Source organism: Fukomys damarensis, unplaced genomic scaffold (assembly GCF_012274545.1).
Source record: "Fukomys damarensis isolate Sample0158 unplaced genomic scaffold, DMR_v1.0_HiC HiC_scaffold_9, whole genome shotgun sequence".
In the NCBI taxonomy this organism is placed as follows: domain Eukaryota; kingdom Metazoa; phylum Chordata; class Mammalia; order Rodentia; family Bathyergidae; genus Fukomys; species Fukomys damarensis.
The window spans coordinates 27,554,730-27,572,186 of record NW_022900921.1 but is presented as its reverse complement, the minus strand read 5'-3'; the positions used below and the strand labels follow the sequence as shown (position 1 = coordinate 27,572,186).

Below are 17,457 nucleotides of genomic sequence, written 5' to 3'. Positions count from 1 at the left end.
GTGCACCCCCGGGTATGTGTGTCGGTCTCTGTTTGCAACTGTCTGAGTGGCCGTGGACGTGCGTCCGCCGGTGTGTGTCGGAGGGTCCGTGCGCTTTTGGGCGTCTGCATGTCCTGTATGTGCACGTGAGCGTGTCCGTGGTGTGTGCATGACCGTGTGACTGTCGTGTGTGTACAGGCGGGCCACGGCTCTTCGCGCTGAGACTGGCACCCCGGTTCAGCGGGGCTGCAGGTTGCAGGGCTCCGGATAACAGAGGCAGCGGCCCCTCCCGCCTCCCAGGTTTCAAGGACACTAGGACTCTTCGCAGCCCTGTGGCTTCGCACTGGGGAGTCTGGGGAGGAGGAAAGGGATCTCAGCCCAGAAGGGGCACCAAGGCGGGGTGGGGGACATCGCGTCCCTCCGGAGGGGCTCGGTGGGGGTGCGGAGCCGAGCGCGAGTGCGGTGTCTTCGCCCTCCCCAGGCCGCCAGGATGGACGTGTTCATGAAGGGCCTGTCCATGGCCAAGGAGGGCGTTGTGGCTGCCGCTGAGAAAACCAAGCAGGGGGTCACGGAGGCCGCGGAGAAGACCAAGGAGGGCGTCCTCTACGTCGGTGGGCGAGGGCGGGACTTCTGGGGCTGCAGGGTTGGGTGTCCTCTGAGGGTGTGGGGACTGGGGAAAGGGTCCTCAGAGACTGTGAGCGATCAGGCAGGAGAATATGAGTCAGCAGATGGGGCGGGGTCAGCAGGGGTCACTGGGGACACAGTCAGTCCATGGAAGCCTGGGTTGGTAAAGGGCTGATGAAGGAGGGGTTCTGCTGAAAGACCAGGGACCACTGCAGCCATTAAGGCAGAGAATCTCCTTTTTTAAAATTTCTATTACCATTATTAATAGTATCTGGTTTTGAACCCATGCTCTAGGCCAAGTACAAGTACTGTGCACATTACCATAACATCCATTACCTCATTTAATGCTCCCAGCCCATTCCACAGATCAGGGACGCTGGGGCTCCCAGGGGCTTACCTATGTTGCCCAAGGTCACACAGCTGAATATACCTGAAGGTAGGGTTCAAACTCAGCTTTATAGACTCTGAAGCACCGTCATTTGTGGGCCCTCCCTCCCCTGTAAGTCAGGGTAAGCCAGGGCACCCTCCAGCCTTCACCAGGGCTGAGTTGCTTACCAGGCCCCTCGGCCTCCCAGCACCTGTGGTTCTATTATCACCATTTCTCCTCTTGTCCACCCTCCTCACAGCTGCCAGATGCTGTCAGAAGAAAGGCTGGGTTGTTAAAAGCTCTCTCCTTAAGTGTGAAAGGAGCTTATAGGGTCACTTACATAAAGAGAGGTTGGGCTGGAATTTCTACTCACTGTTTTTTGAAGTCCTATGGTGACTGGAGGCTTGCTTGTATGCAGCAGGTGTAAGTATCCCTTACACAGGCTTCATGGGACTAGTAAGTAGCCCCAAGCTTACAGCAGATTTGAATTGTGGAAATTTGAACATTTGGTGACCACCTACTATGTGCCAAGCATTGTGTGGGTACTGAGGATGTACCAGTGAACAGCAGACAAGGGTACCTTGTCTCCTCATAGTGACACAGTTTAACATGGCAGGGGTGGGCTGGGGATTTAGCCCAGTGGTTCCACTGCCTGCCTCGAAAGTGTAAGGTCCCAAGTTCAATCCCCGGTACAAGAAAGAAAAATGTCACAAGTACCTGCTTTCCAGTAACATGGCAGGGGCAGGGGCCATTTTTGGATAGGATAAAAAGAGGTGGCATTTGAGGGTCAGCTAAGGGATGGGTGGGCAGAAAAGGCAGGTATGAAGGCCTTCAAATCCACAGAGAGCAGAGGGCAGGGAGCAATGGTAGAACAGAACTCAGGTTGGGGAACAAGAGCCAGGTCACAAGGAGGTCCTTTTAAGGCAGAGCAAAACATTATTGTAATTGCAATGAGAGATCGTTAAGCAACAGACTGACATGATCTGACTTCCTTTTAGAAAGGTCTCTCAGGCCTTTGGGGACAGTGTAGCCACCAGAAGAGTGTGGCCCGAGGGAGGGCAGTGGTGATGGAGACAAGGGGAAGGCCTGAACCTACATCAGCCTGACCCACTCTGGCCGCCCTCCTGGCTCCTCACCAGCCCTGTCATTCCACTCCTGTTGACCCCAGCATCCTTGTCACTGTCTGTTTTAACAGACTTCATGCCCGCAAGCCACACTGCCCTCCTCCGCTGCACAGAATCCGCCCCAGTATCCCCCACCAGTCCCTAACATTAAAGCCTCAGCTCCCTCTAGCCTAGCATTCAATGCCCTTCATGGCCCTGCCTCAGTCTCCATGCCAACTTGGTTTTAACATACCCACTGCTTCTGGTACGTGAACCCACTCACACTTCTTAACATTACTATTGGGGCAGAACTGCCAGGGATTTCGCTCAGTGACACCACACCTGCCTCTCAAGCTCGAGGTCCTGAGTTAGAACCCCAGTACCAAAAAACAAAACACAACACCACCACCAAAACCATTGGGGCAGGACTTGCATGATATGGGAACCAGTGAGGCAGGGATGGGGCCAGGGTATCCACTGCCACCTTCATCCTTCTGCCCACCCTGCAACTCCTGTGCTGTGCTGGAATGTCTGTTCCTTCAGTTCAGACTCCTTAAATGTGCTCTTTTTTTCTTCTTCCTGCAGGAAGCAAGACCAGAGAGGGAGTGGTACAAGGTGTGGCCTCAGGTACCAGTCCCACCCTGGCACTGTCCCTTTCCTTCACCCCAGCCTATGATCCGGCCAGGAGGGTGGGGGTGCTCTCTGGGAAGGGCAGGCCCTGGGATGTTATGTGGGGGCATCTATGCCTCCTTCACTCTGGCCCCTCAACCCCTTCCCCACATCCTTGGTGCTCCAGTGGCTGAGAAAACCAAGGAGCAGGCATCACATCTGGGAGGAGCTGTTTTCTCTGGGGCTGGGAACATCGCGGCAGCTACAGGCCTGGTGAAGAAAGAGGAGTTCCCCACTGACCTGAAGGTGAGTGACCACCTGCCACACGTGTCCCACACACACACCAGGCATCCTCCCCTTCACCCACAGCCAGCTTAGGGTAAAAACATCCTTGTCTTCCATTCTAAGGGCTCAGAATGAGGCCATCTACGCACTTGGAATGTGTGCACAGGTGCGGCGCTGCCTGTGACAGGGACCCAGAACTGGCTGTCTACATGCATTGCACCTCTGGCCACATCTGCATGTGTCATTCATTTCATTAAATGAATGTCCTTGCCAGCGAGGAATTGTCCTAGAGGCTCCCGCAGTGAGTGGGATCCTCCATTCATGCAGCTGACATTGTAGTGGGAAGAGCTGGTAAAAAGCAACCCAACAAGCAAGGTGATTTCAGATAAGCATAGGTTCTGGGAAGACAAAACAGCAAAGGTAACAGGATCGAGTCAAAGGGTGAAAGGGCAACTTGAGCCAGAAAGTCTTCACTGACAATGGGACATCTGAGCTGGCACCCAAGCAATGAGATAAATGTTCAAGAAGTGTATTTCAGAGAGTTAAGGAGGCCTGGAGGCAGGTGTGAGTGTGGTGAGAAGGCCTGTATGTCACGCGTTTGCGCACACTTGTTTCCCCAGTGGAGGCTAGTGGCTACACGTGTGAGCACGAAGACAGAGGACTCTGTTAGGACAACTGTAGGCAGATAATCAGCTCAAACACATGATGGGACCTGTGCAGGGCCTCACAGCCAGGGAGTAGTAGAGTTGTTCCATGGGCCTCAAGAGCTCACAGCTGTATCTGCCCGCAACGTGGGAAATGAACGTAATAGTCCTCTTAGGCAGGTTACAGATAATACAGATAGGAAAGTCTCAAAATTTAAACATGTATCAGCATCACCAAGAGGCCACACAAACAGACAGAAGGTCAGCCCCATCGGGTTCACCAGGTCTGAGGTGAGGCCTGAGAATTTTTATTTCTAACAAGTATGCAGGTGATGCTAATGCTGCAATCCCAGGGGCTGATACTCTGAGATACAGACAGAGTCTGGCTTGCATACAGTGAGTAGCCCAGTTGGCCTCATGGGCCTGCAAGCAGTCCGTGTCTGCCCCCAGGAGGTCATGTGACCAGGTGGGCATGGAGGTATACTATCAGGACAGTGTGCCCTGTGCACTTATAGACACGGGTCTAGACGTTCCTCCTGTGAGTCCCTTTGCCTGTCCCCGCACATGTGCAGTGGAAGCAGAGACTCCAACATTTGGTTTTCATGATCAGGATGCAATCTAGGTGAGTGTATCCACTGGGTGGAAAGACCCCATACCACCCTCTACTCCACACATTTTGCACAACTGTTTCCTTCCACTGTTCGAAGCCTAGGTCTTGACTCAGTAACTCTGCTTCCAGCACTGTGTCCGAATTTTACCATCTATATAATTTCCACTTCCTGTAATCACGTTACCAGTGATTATTCCCATTTGTTGATCCCTAGACATTTTACATGGAGTGATGCACTGAATCTTCAGTGTCCCTTGAGGAAGGCGCCATAACTGTACAGACAGAAGAACTGAGGTTCAGGTGGGAAGTGACTTGCCAAAGACTCCCTGCCTCCTTCCCTCGTAAGCTTGTTGAGAGCAAAGCTCAGGTCACATCATGGGAGTCACTTTGTGCCAACACAGGGTCAGGACTGTGCTGGATGCTGGGGTACAGAGAGGCAGGTCTGGGTCTGATATGTCATCCTGAGGGTCTTTGCGACAAGCCTTTGTGCAGTCATTTCTCTCTGGTCATCTTTCTCCTCCTGGTGCTTGGAAACACCTCATGGCTGCTCTCTCAAGGGACTCAAGGTTAGAGTTACAATCCAAATAGCAACCCTTCAGGGCTCCCAGGGGTGAGGGAACCCAGGCAAGCTCAGAGCCAGCATTTCTGATCATTTTTACCTTCCAGCTTGCTTTCAATCATAGGGTCCTCACCATAGTTCTCAAGGCACACAGGCACCATCTTCTTCTCTGTCCCAGGAGGCTGTGATCCTAGGGGAAATGACTTATCTGATGCCAGGTAGCTAGTAAGGGCCAGGCTGCAATTTTTTGGAGGGGAGGTGCTAGGGATGGATCTCAGAGCCTCATGCTTGCTGAGCATATGCTCTACTGCTGAAGTGTATACTGAGTGGCTTTTTTTAAAATGGAAGTACGACATACAAGCAATAAAGTGTGCAGCACCATGAAATTTTCAGAAGGGGATACTCCTGTATGTAACCAGCAGTCAGCTCAAGACAAAACATCAGACCCCCACCCCATACCCTTTCCAAGTCCCTACTTCTAAAGGCAGGGCTAGACTGAGACAAGGCAGGCAGGGGCACCCACTCACAGGACCCTAGGAGCAAATGCTTGGCTAGCATTTGAACCCTATGCACTTCACTTACCTCACCTCATTCTTGGCCTGCCAACCCCCTCCAAGAATACCTGCTTCCTCACTTCTACCACCACAAATTAGTTAGATGTGTTTTAACTTCATATAAATGTCTTCATAAAGTACATGCTGGGCTGGGGATTTAATTCAGTAGTGCTGCCGCCTGCCTTGAAAGCTCAATGTCCCGAGTTCGAACCCTGGTACCCCCCCAAAAGTACATGCTATTATTGTTCTTCATTCTTGTGCACTGCTCCACTGTGTGGCTAGACTACCGTGCACACACCCATCCTGTTTGCACATACAACTTGCTTCCCAATTATGCACTCAGGTTAGGATTTTTAAAACTGTTTCTTCTCTGGGTTCTGGTCATAGCTGGGTGACTTGGAGCAAGCAAACATTTTCCCATCTCTGCAATAGGAGGAATAAGCTAGGTCTGGAGCTGTAAACTGATGGGTCCACCTAGACAGGGACTGTTCCGTGTGTCTGTGTGTGCAGCTAGCTTAGTCCTGTGTTTTGTGCACACACATGGGCTCACCTGCAGGTGGCCAGGCATGTATTTGGCAGGCCCCCTATATGCATGCCTGCTGATCTATGCCTGTCTGGGCAGCAGATGCAAGGGGGAGGGGAGAGTCTCAGCTCACACATCCAAGCAACACCATGAGCTGTTGCTTCCAGCTTATCTTAAAATAGCAACAGTGAAGAAACCAGGCCAGGCTGGGCCCTGGGGGAGGGAAGAGTGGAAGACGGCAGGGGAATGGCTCAGAGCCCCTGCCCATCCCTGTCCCTGAGCCTCCGTCTCCCTCCCTCCTTGGATGGGAATCTCCAGGGTTCTCTCTGGGGTCCTGCCATACAGCAAAGCCAGACCCAAAGGAGAGAGGGATAAATGGGTGACTGAGTGTGCTGTCTTCCCTATTCCATCCAGTCGCAAATGATGGCCATGCAGAGGCTGCCAAGTGCTGGGAGGACAGGCACAGCGAGCCTGGCACCCCCGCCCCATACACTCCCGGCTTTGGGAGATGATCAGCAAGGGTTTCTTTCTCCCTCACACCACCCCACTTCCAAGGTGCTCCAAATAAAAGGTTTAAAATTTTTCTGCACTGCCAACCCATCCTTGCCTTCCCCACTCTTCCAATCAGCCAGCTTCTTACCAGCGTAAGGCATTTAGGAGGTATCCCTGCTGTCCTCACCAGCCTTGCCTTTCTCTGCCCACAGCCAGAGGAAGTGGCCCAGGAAGCTGCTGAGGAGCCACTAATTGAGCCCTTGATGGAGCCAGAAGGGGAGAGTTATGAGGAACCACCGCAGGTGAGGGGGTAGCAGGGCCGGGTAGGTCTCTGGGCACCTAGGAAGATTGCTGCTAACTGTAGCCCTGGTGGGTGCTCCCTTGCATGATAAGGTTGGGAATGGAGCTTCAGTCCCTGCCTCTCTAGAACCCAGGCTGCAGAAGGTGGAAGAATGGAGGGGAGGATGGATGGGGCCTAACAGCCCAGGCAAGCCTGCTGTCCCCAACTCGATGTGCCTTCCGCCCAGGGGGAGGGGCGTGCCATGTCCTCTGAGAGGGGGCTGTTGGTCTCCAATCTCCCTCCCTTTTGCTCTTCTCTACCCCATCCTATCCCTCTGATGCAGGAGGAGTATCAGGAATATGAGCCAGAGGCCTAAGGGACCAGGACGGCCCCCCACCAGCAGCACAATTCCTTCCCTGTCCCTGCCCCACCCCCCAGAGCCAGGGCTGTCCTTCTACCCTTTCCCCCAAAAACACGAGATCTTCCTTCTCCGAGGCGCCCCCTTGGAGCCTGTGTCAGTGTCTGTCCATCTGTCTGTCATACCCACCCGAGTCCAACCCTGGGGTATGGACTGGGCCGGGGCTTCCGCCACGGCTAGGAATCTCGTCCCACCATTGTGGCCCCTTCTGGTCCCACCCTGTCCAGTGTCTGCGCGGATGTAGCATGTTCTATGTATTTTTAAACGAAGATAGGAAAGCGATGGCTCCTCCAACACCCGCGACAGAGGCTCTCCGAGGGGCTCCCGGGCAGCCCCAGAGCACCCCACCCGACTCCCACTTCGACCCAAGAACTTTTTTTTTTCAAAACCAAAACCAGGAGCCAGGCTGCGCCATGCCCCTCCCTTAGCCGGCCCGGTCCGAGCACAGGCGACGTGTGTTGTGATTGTGGCATGGAGAGTCCCCCACCCCACCTCAGTGTGAGCGTGTCCCGGGCGGGCGGGCCCGGCCGCCCCCGCGTGTGTCCATGAATAAAGCCAATCTGTCTGTAGCCAGCGCTGCATGGGCAGGGCTGAGCGCCTGATGGCGGAGGCAGGTGGGCTTCCGGGCCCTGGAGTGGCCCTCTGCCCTTTGGGATCTGGCACACTGGACCCAGGCACAGGACTGGCTGCCGGGACCCCGATTTATGCGTCTTCTCTTCGCCCCTGCCCAAGACCTGGAGGTTAGAGGAGGGTGCCCCCTGGGTTGGGACGCACAGTTGACTGGGAGGCGGAAAGGTGGCTCGCGGCGCCACCTGCTGGGCTGTAACGCAATTACTGGAGGTACAAGGCCATGGGAAGCACAGCGCCGCAAAGGCAGGGGGACGCGCGTGCAAGTAGGCAGGCCCTCACGCGCGAACCCGCGTGTACGTACCCCCGGCCAGCTCACATGTGCACACGCGTGCAGACACGAGCGCTCTCTTAGCTGTACATGCGCCTCGGAGAAGCCTTCAGAAATCAGCTGTGCTTTTACACGCAGAGCTTTTCCCGCTGCAGAACGCGTACACATGCAGGCCTTCACCCACACCTGCCCAAAGCAGAAAAATTCGGCAAAGGGGAGTGGAAGTGGGTCAATCCTCCAGAAGAGGACAGAGCTCTGGCATGCAGTGTTCTACTCCTCCCAGAAGGGCGCCTGAAAGTTTGAGTTCTCCCCGAAATGGGTCTGCAGACATCCAGGAAGGCGTCCAGGAACCTTGAGCAGACCAGGACCGGCACTAGGGGGCCCCCAATACCGCCTCAGAATGAGGAAGAAAGAGGGGAGTGATCCTGTGGGTTCTGCGCAGAAGCCCCGCCCCCGGCAGAGGAAAACTCTGCTTTTATTGGCTCAGAAGCTCCGAGCCCCGCCCCGATTTGGGCAGCGCCCCTGCCCTCTTTCGCTGCAGCGGCCCTGACCCTGACATGCAGGAGTCAGGCAGGGCTTTGCGGCAGAGGCCCCCAGCCTCTCCTGCGAAGTCCCGCCCACTTTTGTGCTTTAGCCCTAGCTCAGTTCTGAGCCAAAGCCCAAGCCTCCACCTTCAGCCCCAAAGCTGGAAGATGCTTGCTCTATTTAACCCCACCTCCAAGCATCAGTGCCTCCTTCTCCCCGGGATCATCCGAGGCGATTCCAATCCTGGAAAGGCCTTGAGCACGGCGGGAGACCAGTATGCAAGGGTCACCTTGGCCTGCAGTGTGTGGGGGGGTTATTTCTAGAAGCACCTGGCAGATGGGAGGGAGGGAGAGACAGAGAGAGAGAGTGTGTGTGTTTCTGCGTTTAGAGAGAACAGGTGGGTTTGGATTCTCTAGCTCAAGTGAATGAGGATTGAAGGAGCTTGAAATCCCTTTGGGCTGATTTAAGTCTCTATGTGCAACTCCTGAGGGATGGCGAACTCATGACCCTCGGGCTGAATAGGGCTTCTAGATGCATTTCATTTGCTAGCACCAGGTTTTAAATTTTTAAAATCTGAATACCTTTGGGCTGTGCATTCCTTTTCCAGTTGGCCCCTGTCCCTTCGTCCCTTTCCCTCCTTACTATATTACACCTATCCACTTATTTCATTTTCACGAACTGCCTGCCCTGTAGAGTTTGTGACTTCCAATCCAACAACTGCACCTGATACCCATTTTTAGATGCCAAAACCAGGTTTACCACCTGGCCTGAGGGGAGATTTATTACTACTTCTCTGGTGCCAAGCCCTACACCTGGCCCCACTGAGAATGGTTCTGCACAGAGGGCAGCGTTCTCATCTGCCAGGACCGCTTTAAATGCATTCCAGGCACAGGCCCAGAAGTGTCAGCAGAAGACGTCAGCCCTGTGTCAGATGGTAGTGTAGCCCACACAGCTCACGGGCTCCTCCCACGTGACAGGCAGGGGGCCATTTCCCAAGTGACCAGTATATCCCAGGCATGTGGTGCTTATCACTACTAATTTCGCTTGAAACTGACTTCAAGGGTTCCTTGTTGTGAGGCCCAGTTTATAGATGAGGAGACGCAGGTTGGAGAGGCATAGCTACCTGCCCTGGTCACATTGCTAGGAAGTGGCAAAGGCCACAGTGAGCCCCAGGACTGACTGCAAAGGCCAACACCTTTGGAATTTCCAAAACAAGCATTTTCTCTCTTTGAGGACAGACAAACAAATGAAGCACACCCACAATAGGAAAACATGGTGAAGCAGCAACGTGAAAATTACACACACTTGTGCAATACCATGAAGATGGGGAGCAACATTGTGTGTTTGTGAATTTGAGCTGTGTGCACACGCACTTGTGGCATGGGCATGTGTATCTGCTATGTCTGTATCTGTGATCACGTGTGTACACAGATGTTGCCCATGTGTGTCGTATGCATGCACTTAGTCACCGGACAATGTGTGTTACACATCTGCTCTGTCTTAGAAGTGAGTGATGTGAGGGAACAGTCCTGCAGGCTGATGCTCTGTCAGCTCACCTCCCATTGATCATAAAATGATGAACAAGATGATTGCAAGTTTCATGACGAACATAAGAAAGAGCAATGTGGTAGAGTCCTAGGGAGAGAGGCAGTGAAAAGCAACATTAAAATAAGGTGGCTGGGCCAGGTATCTGAGGGGGTGAGGCAGAACTGGAACTGAAAAGAAAGAGGGCAGAGTGGGGACATCTTTAGAAGACCAAGTGTTGCAGGTGGAGGAGTGCCCACTTCTGGGTTTGTGTGCAAAAGTGTGCAACCAATGAGACTGAGGCTTGTCAGGGGCCTTCAGAGGTCTGTGCACTAGGTCCACCCTGACTGGCCCCTAATTTCTCTTCCTTTGCTTGTGTTCTTTCCTTCATCGAGACAAGCTGCCCTCAACTCTGCCTGTTTAAATCTTTCCTTCTTGCCACTGCTCAGTGGACCAGAGCAACTTCTCACCACCCTTCCCTTCTCTTGTTCGGATGCACACAGAAACCCTCTTCCCACCCATGTCAGCACCCGGAGGCCTTGCTGGGTGGCTACCTGGAGAATTGCCCTCCCCTTGATGAAAGACTGGAGGCCGTCCTCGTGTCCCCACTGTTCATCTGTCTACCTACCCCCACTGCCCAGTAATGCAGCTTCCTGGCTTTCTCTGGAACTTTATTTTTGTTTTCTCCCTTCCCTATTTATAGCTCTCTCCCCTCCAAACCATCCCTGCATCTATCCTGTTGCCTAGAAACAAGCTCTGGGCTGAGGGTGGGGGAAGGCCAGACGGAGCCCTGGCAGGGAGAAAGGAAAATATGTCACCCACCCCCTCTCTCGGCAGCCCCCCCACCGGCTCCCAGAAGCCCGCTGTGCCCTCTGCCCATCACCCATGGATGTTTTTTAAAGAATAAAACAAAATGTGAAAAACAGCCCTTTGTGAAGCCCTTCCAGGCTTCTAAAGGACATGATGTGTGTGATTTCACTCATGCCTCTTAATAGTATACCTTGCCTGTGACTTTTTCACATGGGGAAACTAAGACTTCAGGAAACAAAGACCCCACAACCAAAGCTTTCTCCTCAATAACTCCATGCTCTGGATTTGTTAGCCTTGGTCTGAAACACTGACAGACTTGAAAGCATAAGTAATTCCATAACCTATTAGTTGCAGGATGGTAGAGGAAAAATGTGTCTACAATTCTGCCTCATACCAAGCCACTAGTTATGCCTCAGCCATGCCCTCTCATGCGCCCCTTAATGTCATGGCCCAACCATGCTTCTGCAGTACCCGCACCATCTTCCCCACTATATAGCCCCAGATGCTCCCCATCGTGCCCTCATCCTGCCCAAATGCAAGACTGCAGATTAGACCAGGAGGCTGGAGCTCTCCTAGTTCTGTCATTTCACCAACTGTGTGATATCGATCCGTTCACGCAAACTCTCTGAGCCTCAATTTGCCCAGCTTTCAAGTCAGGAGGCTAATTTCCACTCCTTAGGGCTAATAGGAGAATTTAATAACTATAGAGTGCTGTAAAATATGTGATCAACTGGAATAGTTAATATTGTTATTGTTGCTATTATTATTAGAGCCAGGAGGTAAGAGAAGGGAGCGGGCTCTGGGATTAGAAGGAGCCCCCGGCCTGTGTTTAGACAGAAGGACCCCCTTTCCTGGCAGAACAGAGATCGTGGGTGGTGGCTGCCTGAGAAGCCCTATTGTGCCTATTTTTCCTTCTCAAGTGCTTATTCCCTTCTGTCCTCCTCCATCCCCCCCCCCACAGGCCCACCTCTGCCTTCCCAACAGGCTTTCTGGGCAGAGTGGGGGAGGGGTGCTAAGGAGCAGCTGGGCCATGATTCAGCCTGAGTCATTGATCCAAATTCTAGGGCCGCCCCCAGCCGGGCCAGGGCCAGCAGCTGCTTGGAGTGAAAGAGTTGCAAAGAGGAAGGGCGTCTTTGGGCATCAGGGTGTGCTTGTACATGCCCAGGCCAGAGAGTCTCATGATCGCAGGCCAAGCACAGTGACGGCCTAGAGGCCATGCAAAGTGGTTGGGAGGAGAAAGATAAATCCATAAGTATCCATTAGTTGTCTGGATGGAGGTGGTAGGTAGGTGTGTAGGGGTGTGTGTGTGTGTGTGTGTGTGTGTGTGTGTGTGTTGCTACATGTATATCTGAGTAGGGTGATGGTATAGCTGGAATGACTTGCAGCTTTGCCCCTTTCTGTTTGTTTAGCCGTAGCAAGTTACTACTTCTGTGAATGTCAGTCAGTTTCTTCACCTGTGCAATGGGAGTGATAATTGTATCATCACTGATGGTTTTCTTTAAGATGAAATCGAATGAAACAATGACTATAGAACACATAGGAGTCAATAAATGATACACTGCCATCATATCATCATCTTGGGTACCTTGGGTTATGCACTGCATGCATGAGGATAGGTGCACATCTGAATTCTGTACGAGTCTTAAGGGGTATAGGGTCTGGGTGTTGCTTGAAGTAGTGTGTGAATATGTTGTGTGTGTGCCTCTGAAGCACAAGAATTTTATGCAAGAACTTCACAGAAAGCCGGGTTTATATGGTATCACCAATGCCCACACACATACACACAGAGGGTACACCTTCACTAGGGACTGTGATTTGCTGAAATTCAGCCTAGACCAGGACCAGTGTACAGGAGGATTCCAGAACCATGGATACAGTTGTATTGAGATCTTGGACCTTCGCCAAAGCCTTCAGCTTCAGGCAAAGCTGGAATGGGAATAGATGGCTAGGCCATGAGGATGGGCTGAACCATGTTTAATGGAATGGATATGTACATAATATAGTCAAGAAAGGGTGGGAAAGGATGAAATATGTGTGTGTGTGGTGATCACAAGCGTGCACAGAGTGGCACTGGGGGCTGGTTGCTGTCTCTGCTCTGGTACAGTCTGCTTGTCTCCATGGTGCCTGTTGCCACACACGCTTGCTTTTCAGAAAGTCACTGGGATTGTTTATTCCACCCCCGGCCTGGGTGCCAGCCAAGGAGCAGCAGGCTCTTGTTTATCTTCTGGTACATACGAGTGTGTATGGTTCCCCAGCAGCAGACCAACCCGCGACAGGTGCATATGCGTACATGCTCACATGGGTGTGGGTGACCATGTTCATTGTCACAAGGTTAACCAAAACCCTAAGCTTAGGCACGCTCTCTCCACATGGGAGCAAAGATGATCCTCCAGGACTATGGACACATCATCAATTCAGCAACCTCCAGACTTTCTCCAGGAGAGCGAGAGGCATTTTCCCTTGGATGGCCCACTGCTCCACCCTACCACCAGAATGAATCATTGGACAGTGATTGACCAGACCTAGTCACTACCTGCCCCTCGAGCTGGCAGTGGGGTCTGCTCCACCCCGGCAACAGACTGGGCTGAAGAAGTGGTCCCCCAAGAAAAGTGGAGGTGCTATGCTCAGAACTTGCAGGAACAGTGGCATTCCCCACAAAGGATACATTATGTAAGGAATCTGTATATTTTTTTCACAGAACCGAGAGCCTAGTGTTGTATATGGTGAAGGGAGCTTCAGAGAGACCTCAACCAAAACCGCATAGCTAATAACTGGCAAAGCCAAGACTGAACCCACACAAACTGCCTCTCTGCCCATTTTGAGTTCTTCCTCTGCCTTAGCAAGTGTTTTGTTGTCTGAAAGTTTTCATTTAAAAAATTGGCATTACCAAAAAATCCCTTTGGAACAAGAGTGGTCAGAGAGAATGGAGAGGACACAGATAAGAAGAGGGCCTAACTGTACCCACAGACTCAGCACTGCCAGAGCTCTGTCCACATCCCCTTGAATGTCTTGACCATTTCTGGGCCCATTAGCAGGATTTCAAATAGCAAGAACTTGGACCTTTGTCAAAGAGATACTCTCCAACCGCTAGAACCCCTTTTCCCCTAATGTATTGTGGGCCAGAAGTGTCCCATAGCCCTTGCAACACATCTGCCAGGTGTTGGGATCTGCACACCTGAGGTCCCTTGCCCTTGGCCAAAACAATCCTGAGGTATGCATTTACCTCAGTTTCTAAGACTTCCCTGCAGAATTAAGCTTCACTCACCCACTGTGGAAGTTGGCTTAATAATAAACTCTCATTGGCTGCCTTTCCTCCCTCGGCCATCTTTCCACTCCCCTGCCGGTGTCCTTCCATCTCATGAATAAACCACATGCCTTCAATTTCATCTCAGCTCTGTGACTACCCCAGGGATCTGGATCCCACCTTTTCTTCCACTATGAGCATCTGAGTCAAACCCTTGTACTTGTCTTTATTGGCATCTTCACCTTTCCTTCCTTCCTGAGCTCCTCCTATCAGGATTCCAATGCCTTCAAGTTTTCCCTGTTTTAACCTTCCATCTGCCTGATCAGACTGCCCTACCTCTTTTCCCTTCAGAGCCCAAACTTCTCAAGAAAGGAGTCTACCTATCTACTCCACTTTCTTACTCTCATTTACTCCCCAATCTGCCCTGCACCAAGTTGACCTTTCACTCCCACCACTTCTCTGATGTTGTGCTTATCAAGTGTTATGGCTGTGTCCCCCAAAGTCTCATATGGTCATAGGTAGGGCCTTTCAGAGATGGCTGGGTCTAGAGCATGTGATGCTAGGCTTGTATGTGATGCTGGAACTAACTGAGATGCTGGGATCAAGGGTGTATGATTAATAATTAGTCATTGGTTTGTTTGGCTTAGGTCTGGGTGGGGATAATGGGACGGCCCACCCTGGGTGTGAGTGCCACCCCCCAAGGGCATGTAGCCTGAATAGAATATAAGGGACAGAAAGAGGGTTGCTATCATGGATTACTGCTTCTTCACTACTTTGCTGCTTTGCTGCCTTCTGCTCTCCATGAATTGTTTCTCCTCTGCAATCCCATTCTGCTATGCCACCTTGCCCTAGATCCAGCTGGCAATGGACTGAAACCTCTACAATCTGTGAGCTACAATAAACCTTTCCTGCTTTAACTTTGGGTGTCAGGTATTTTGCCTCAGCAATGAGAAAGTAACAAAGACATCAAGTTTCCAGTTACCTTCTTTTCAATCTAAGGAAAACCTTTTGGCAGGATTATGCCTTCCTGATGTGGCTGACACTGGGATTCTCCTGGAACATTTTCTCCCTTTGCTTCTGAATCATCACACTCTTTTGGGGTTTACTAGCTTATCAGGCCTTTGCTTCTCCTTCTTCTTTGCATTTTCCTTTTCCTGGCCAGTCCCTTAGTGCTGGTGCTCATCAGGATGGCCTAGGGCCCTTGTGTCTCCCTATTTTATATATACTCTGTCTCCACATGCCCACATCCCTCGCACAACCTCCTTCACCAGCTCTCAGTGGTGGAATTTCTAGTCTGTCTTCAGCTGTGACCCTTTCAGAGCTCTGCACTTTTATGTCTCAGTGTGGCCATCCCATAAGCCCTTCTTACCCCCAGGGCTCATAAGGTGTATGTATTCCATTCACCTGGCTCCTCAAGGCAGAACCTCAGGAGGGGCAGCAGAATCTTGTCTCCCTTCATACCTACACCATGTCTATTGGTTTTTACCCCTAAATAGGCACTGAGTCTTGCCCCTCCTCTCCATCCCAACAGACACTCTTGTGCATCTTTTGTTACATCCTTCACTTGAACAACTGCTTGAGCCTTCTCATATATGTGCTGGCTTTATCCTAAGCACTCTCCTGCCCCAAGGTGAACGTTTTAGATCAAAGGTTAGTTCCATGTCTTGTGACCCTCCCTAGGCCTCAATTTTCACCTGTACCATGGATCCAATAGTGTTATTTTTGAAGGTGAGTGGGATTTAAATGATAAATGAGGAGCCGGGCATGGTGGCGCACGCCTGTAATCCCAGCACTCGGGAGGCGGAGGCAGGAGGATTGCTGTGAGTTCAAGACCAGCCTGGGCTACATAGTGAGTTCCAGATCATTCTCAGTTACATAGTGAGACCCTGTCACAAAAAAAAACCCAAAAATTATAAATGAGGAATACAGTTGACAAACTGAAGCTAAGTGCCATTTCACTCTTGAATGAAACATTTTCAGAACCAGGGATAATTAGAGAGCAGCCTTGGCCTGTTGCTGTCCGTGGTGCTGAACGATGGTCCGCCATTCTGTGGGTTTTTTTCCTTTTGGGGGATGTTGAGGAAAGACGGTGGTTCCGCTGATTTTTCTTCACTTGCATCTACATTTTTAAAAGAGTGTAAGGTCACAGAGACTTATAGTTCACCGGATAAGGAGAGAACTAAAAGCAATAATTAAGCATGAGGTGTGCAGGACTTAAATTTCTTTTTTTTCTTTTTTTTGGGGGGGGTTTGAGACAGGGTCTCACTATGTAGTTGAGACTGACCTGGAACTCACTATGTAGCCTAGACTGGTCTCAAACTCACAGCGATCCTCCTGCCTCAGTCTCCCGAGTGCTGGGATTACAGGCGTGCGCCACCACGCCCGGCCGTGCAGGATTTAAATTTCCAAAATTTGTAATCCCAGCTGCACTATCATCTAGCTGTGTGACTACAAGTTACTTATCTATATGTTTTCTTATCAGAAAAAGTGGGTGTGACACATTAATATTGCTCCTCAGTGACTGGAAATTGAAATTAGATGAAAACTGCAAACAAAATCTTAGCATGGTGTCTGTGCCTTATCAAAGTTTTATTAACATTAGTTGTTGCCATTTTTAATAAATGGTTTCATAGTACTGGCGAGAATAGGTTTATCACCTTCCAGACAATTACAGTTATTTTCTCTGGGAAATCTAAGAAAGAAGGGAGCATTTCTGCGCTGTGAAATCTGGAGGGAGTGGGCAGCGAGTTCTTGCGTCCTTGGCAATTCAAATTCAACTGGAAGCCACTGAACACCTACTTCAGATGTTCAGGTGCTTAATGTTAGTCCTACTTTACAGATAAGGAAACTGAGGCTAGAAGAGGTGGCCTAACTTGCTTGAGGGAATCTACCAGGAGAAGGCTTGCACAGGCTGGAGGGCGAGCGGCCACCCTGCTTGTGGAGCCCGGCAGAGGCGAATAGAAGGCGCCTCTCCCGCAGCCCCACAGCTTGCGTCCCCGCCGCTCGCGGGAGCGTGGGCAGCGGCGAGACAAAGGGCCGGGGGCGGGGCGGGGGGGGCGGAGAAGGCCGGAAGTGCAGCCAAGGAGGAGGCGGGAAATTTCCTCGCAGCGGGAGCTTGGAGATCACAACGCCACGGGTCCCCTCGAATGCGGCGCACGTTCTCGGACAAGTGGCCGCATCTCTGAGCAGCGGCTCCCCATCCTGACTGAGATCCAGACAGCGCGCCCGGCCCCCAGCAGGCACCGCAAATGCGCAGACTCTCCGCCCCTCAGTGTCCTGGTCCGTGTTATCAGAACCCGTTCGAGAAGGGCGGGGAATCCAGGATTCCCGGGGCCGCAGGCACAGGCGGGATGAGGGGTGGCAGGTGAGGGGCGCCCCTCCCTCCCTCGACTCCTTGTGCTCCGCCGGC

General features: G+C 51.8%; 2 protein-coding genes across 3 annotated transcripts in view; both read left to right on the top strand.

Annotated features, from left to right (window-relative positions):
- Positions 1-437: 437 nt before the first annotated feature.
- Sncb (synuclein beta) lies at positions 438-10,919 on the top strand. 2 transcript variants are annotated; one of them, XM_010622110.3, is made up of 5 exons: positions 438-590; positions 2,659-2,700; positions 2,870-2,988; positions 6,562-6,651; positions 10,395-10,919. In XM_010622110.3, exons 1-5 carry the CDS (start codon positions 470-472, stop codon positions 10,416-10,418), a joined length of 396 nt encoding a protein of 131 aa, XP_010620412.1. In that variant the 5' UTR covers positions 438-469; the 3' UTR covers positions 10,419-10,919. The 2 variants fall into 2 exon arrangements, with proteins under 2 accessions (XP_010620412.1, XP_010620411.1); XM_010622109.3 differs by having other exon boundaries at positions 6,973-10,919.
- The window catches only part of Gprin1 (G protein regulated inducer of neurite outgrowth 1), a 24,132-nt gene continuing 13,250 nt past the window's right edge, over positions 6,576-17,457 (top strand). Inside the window, exon 1 of the mRNA XM_010622303.1 lies at positions 6,576-6,651. The gene's annotated coding sequence lies outside the window, so the exon portion shown is untranslated. The remainder of the gene's footprint in view (positions 6,652-17,457) is intronic.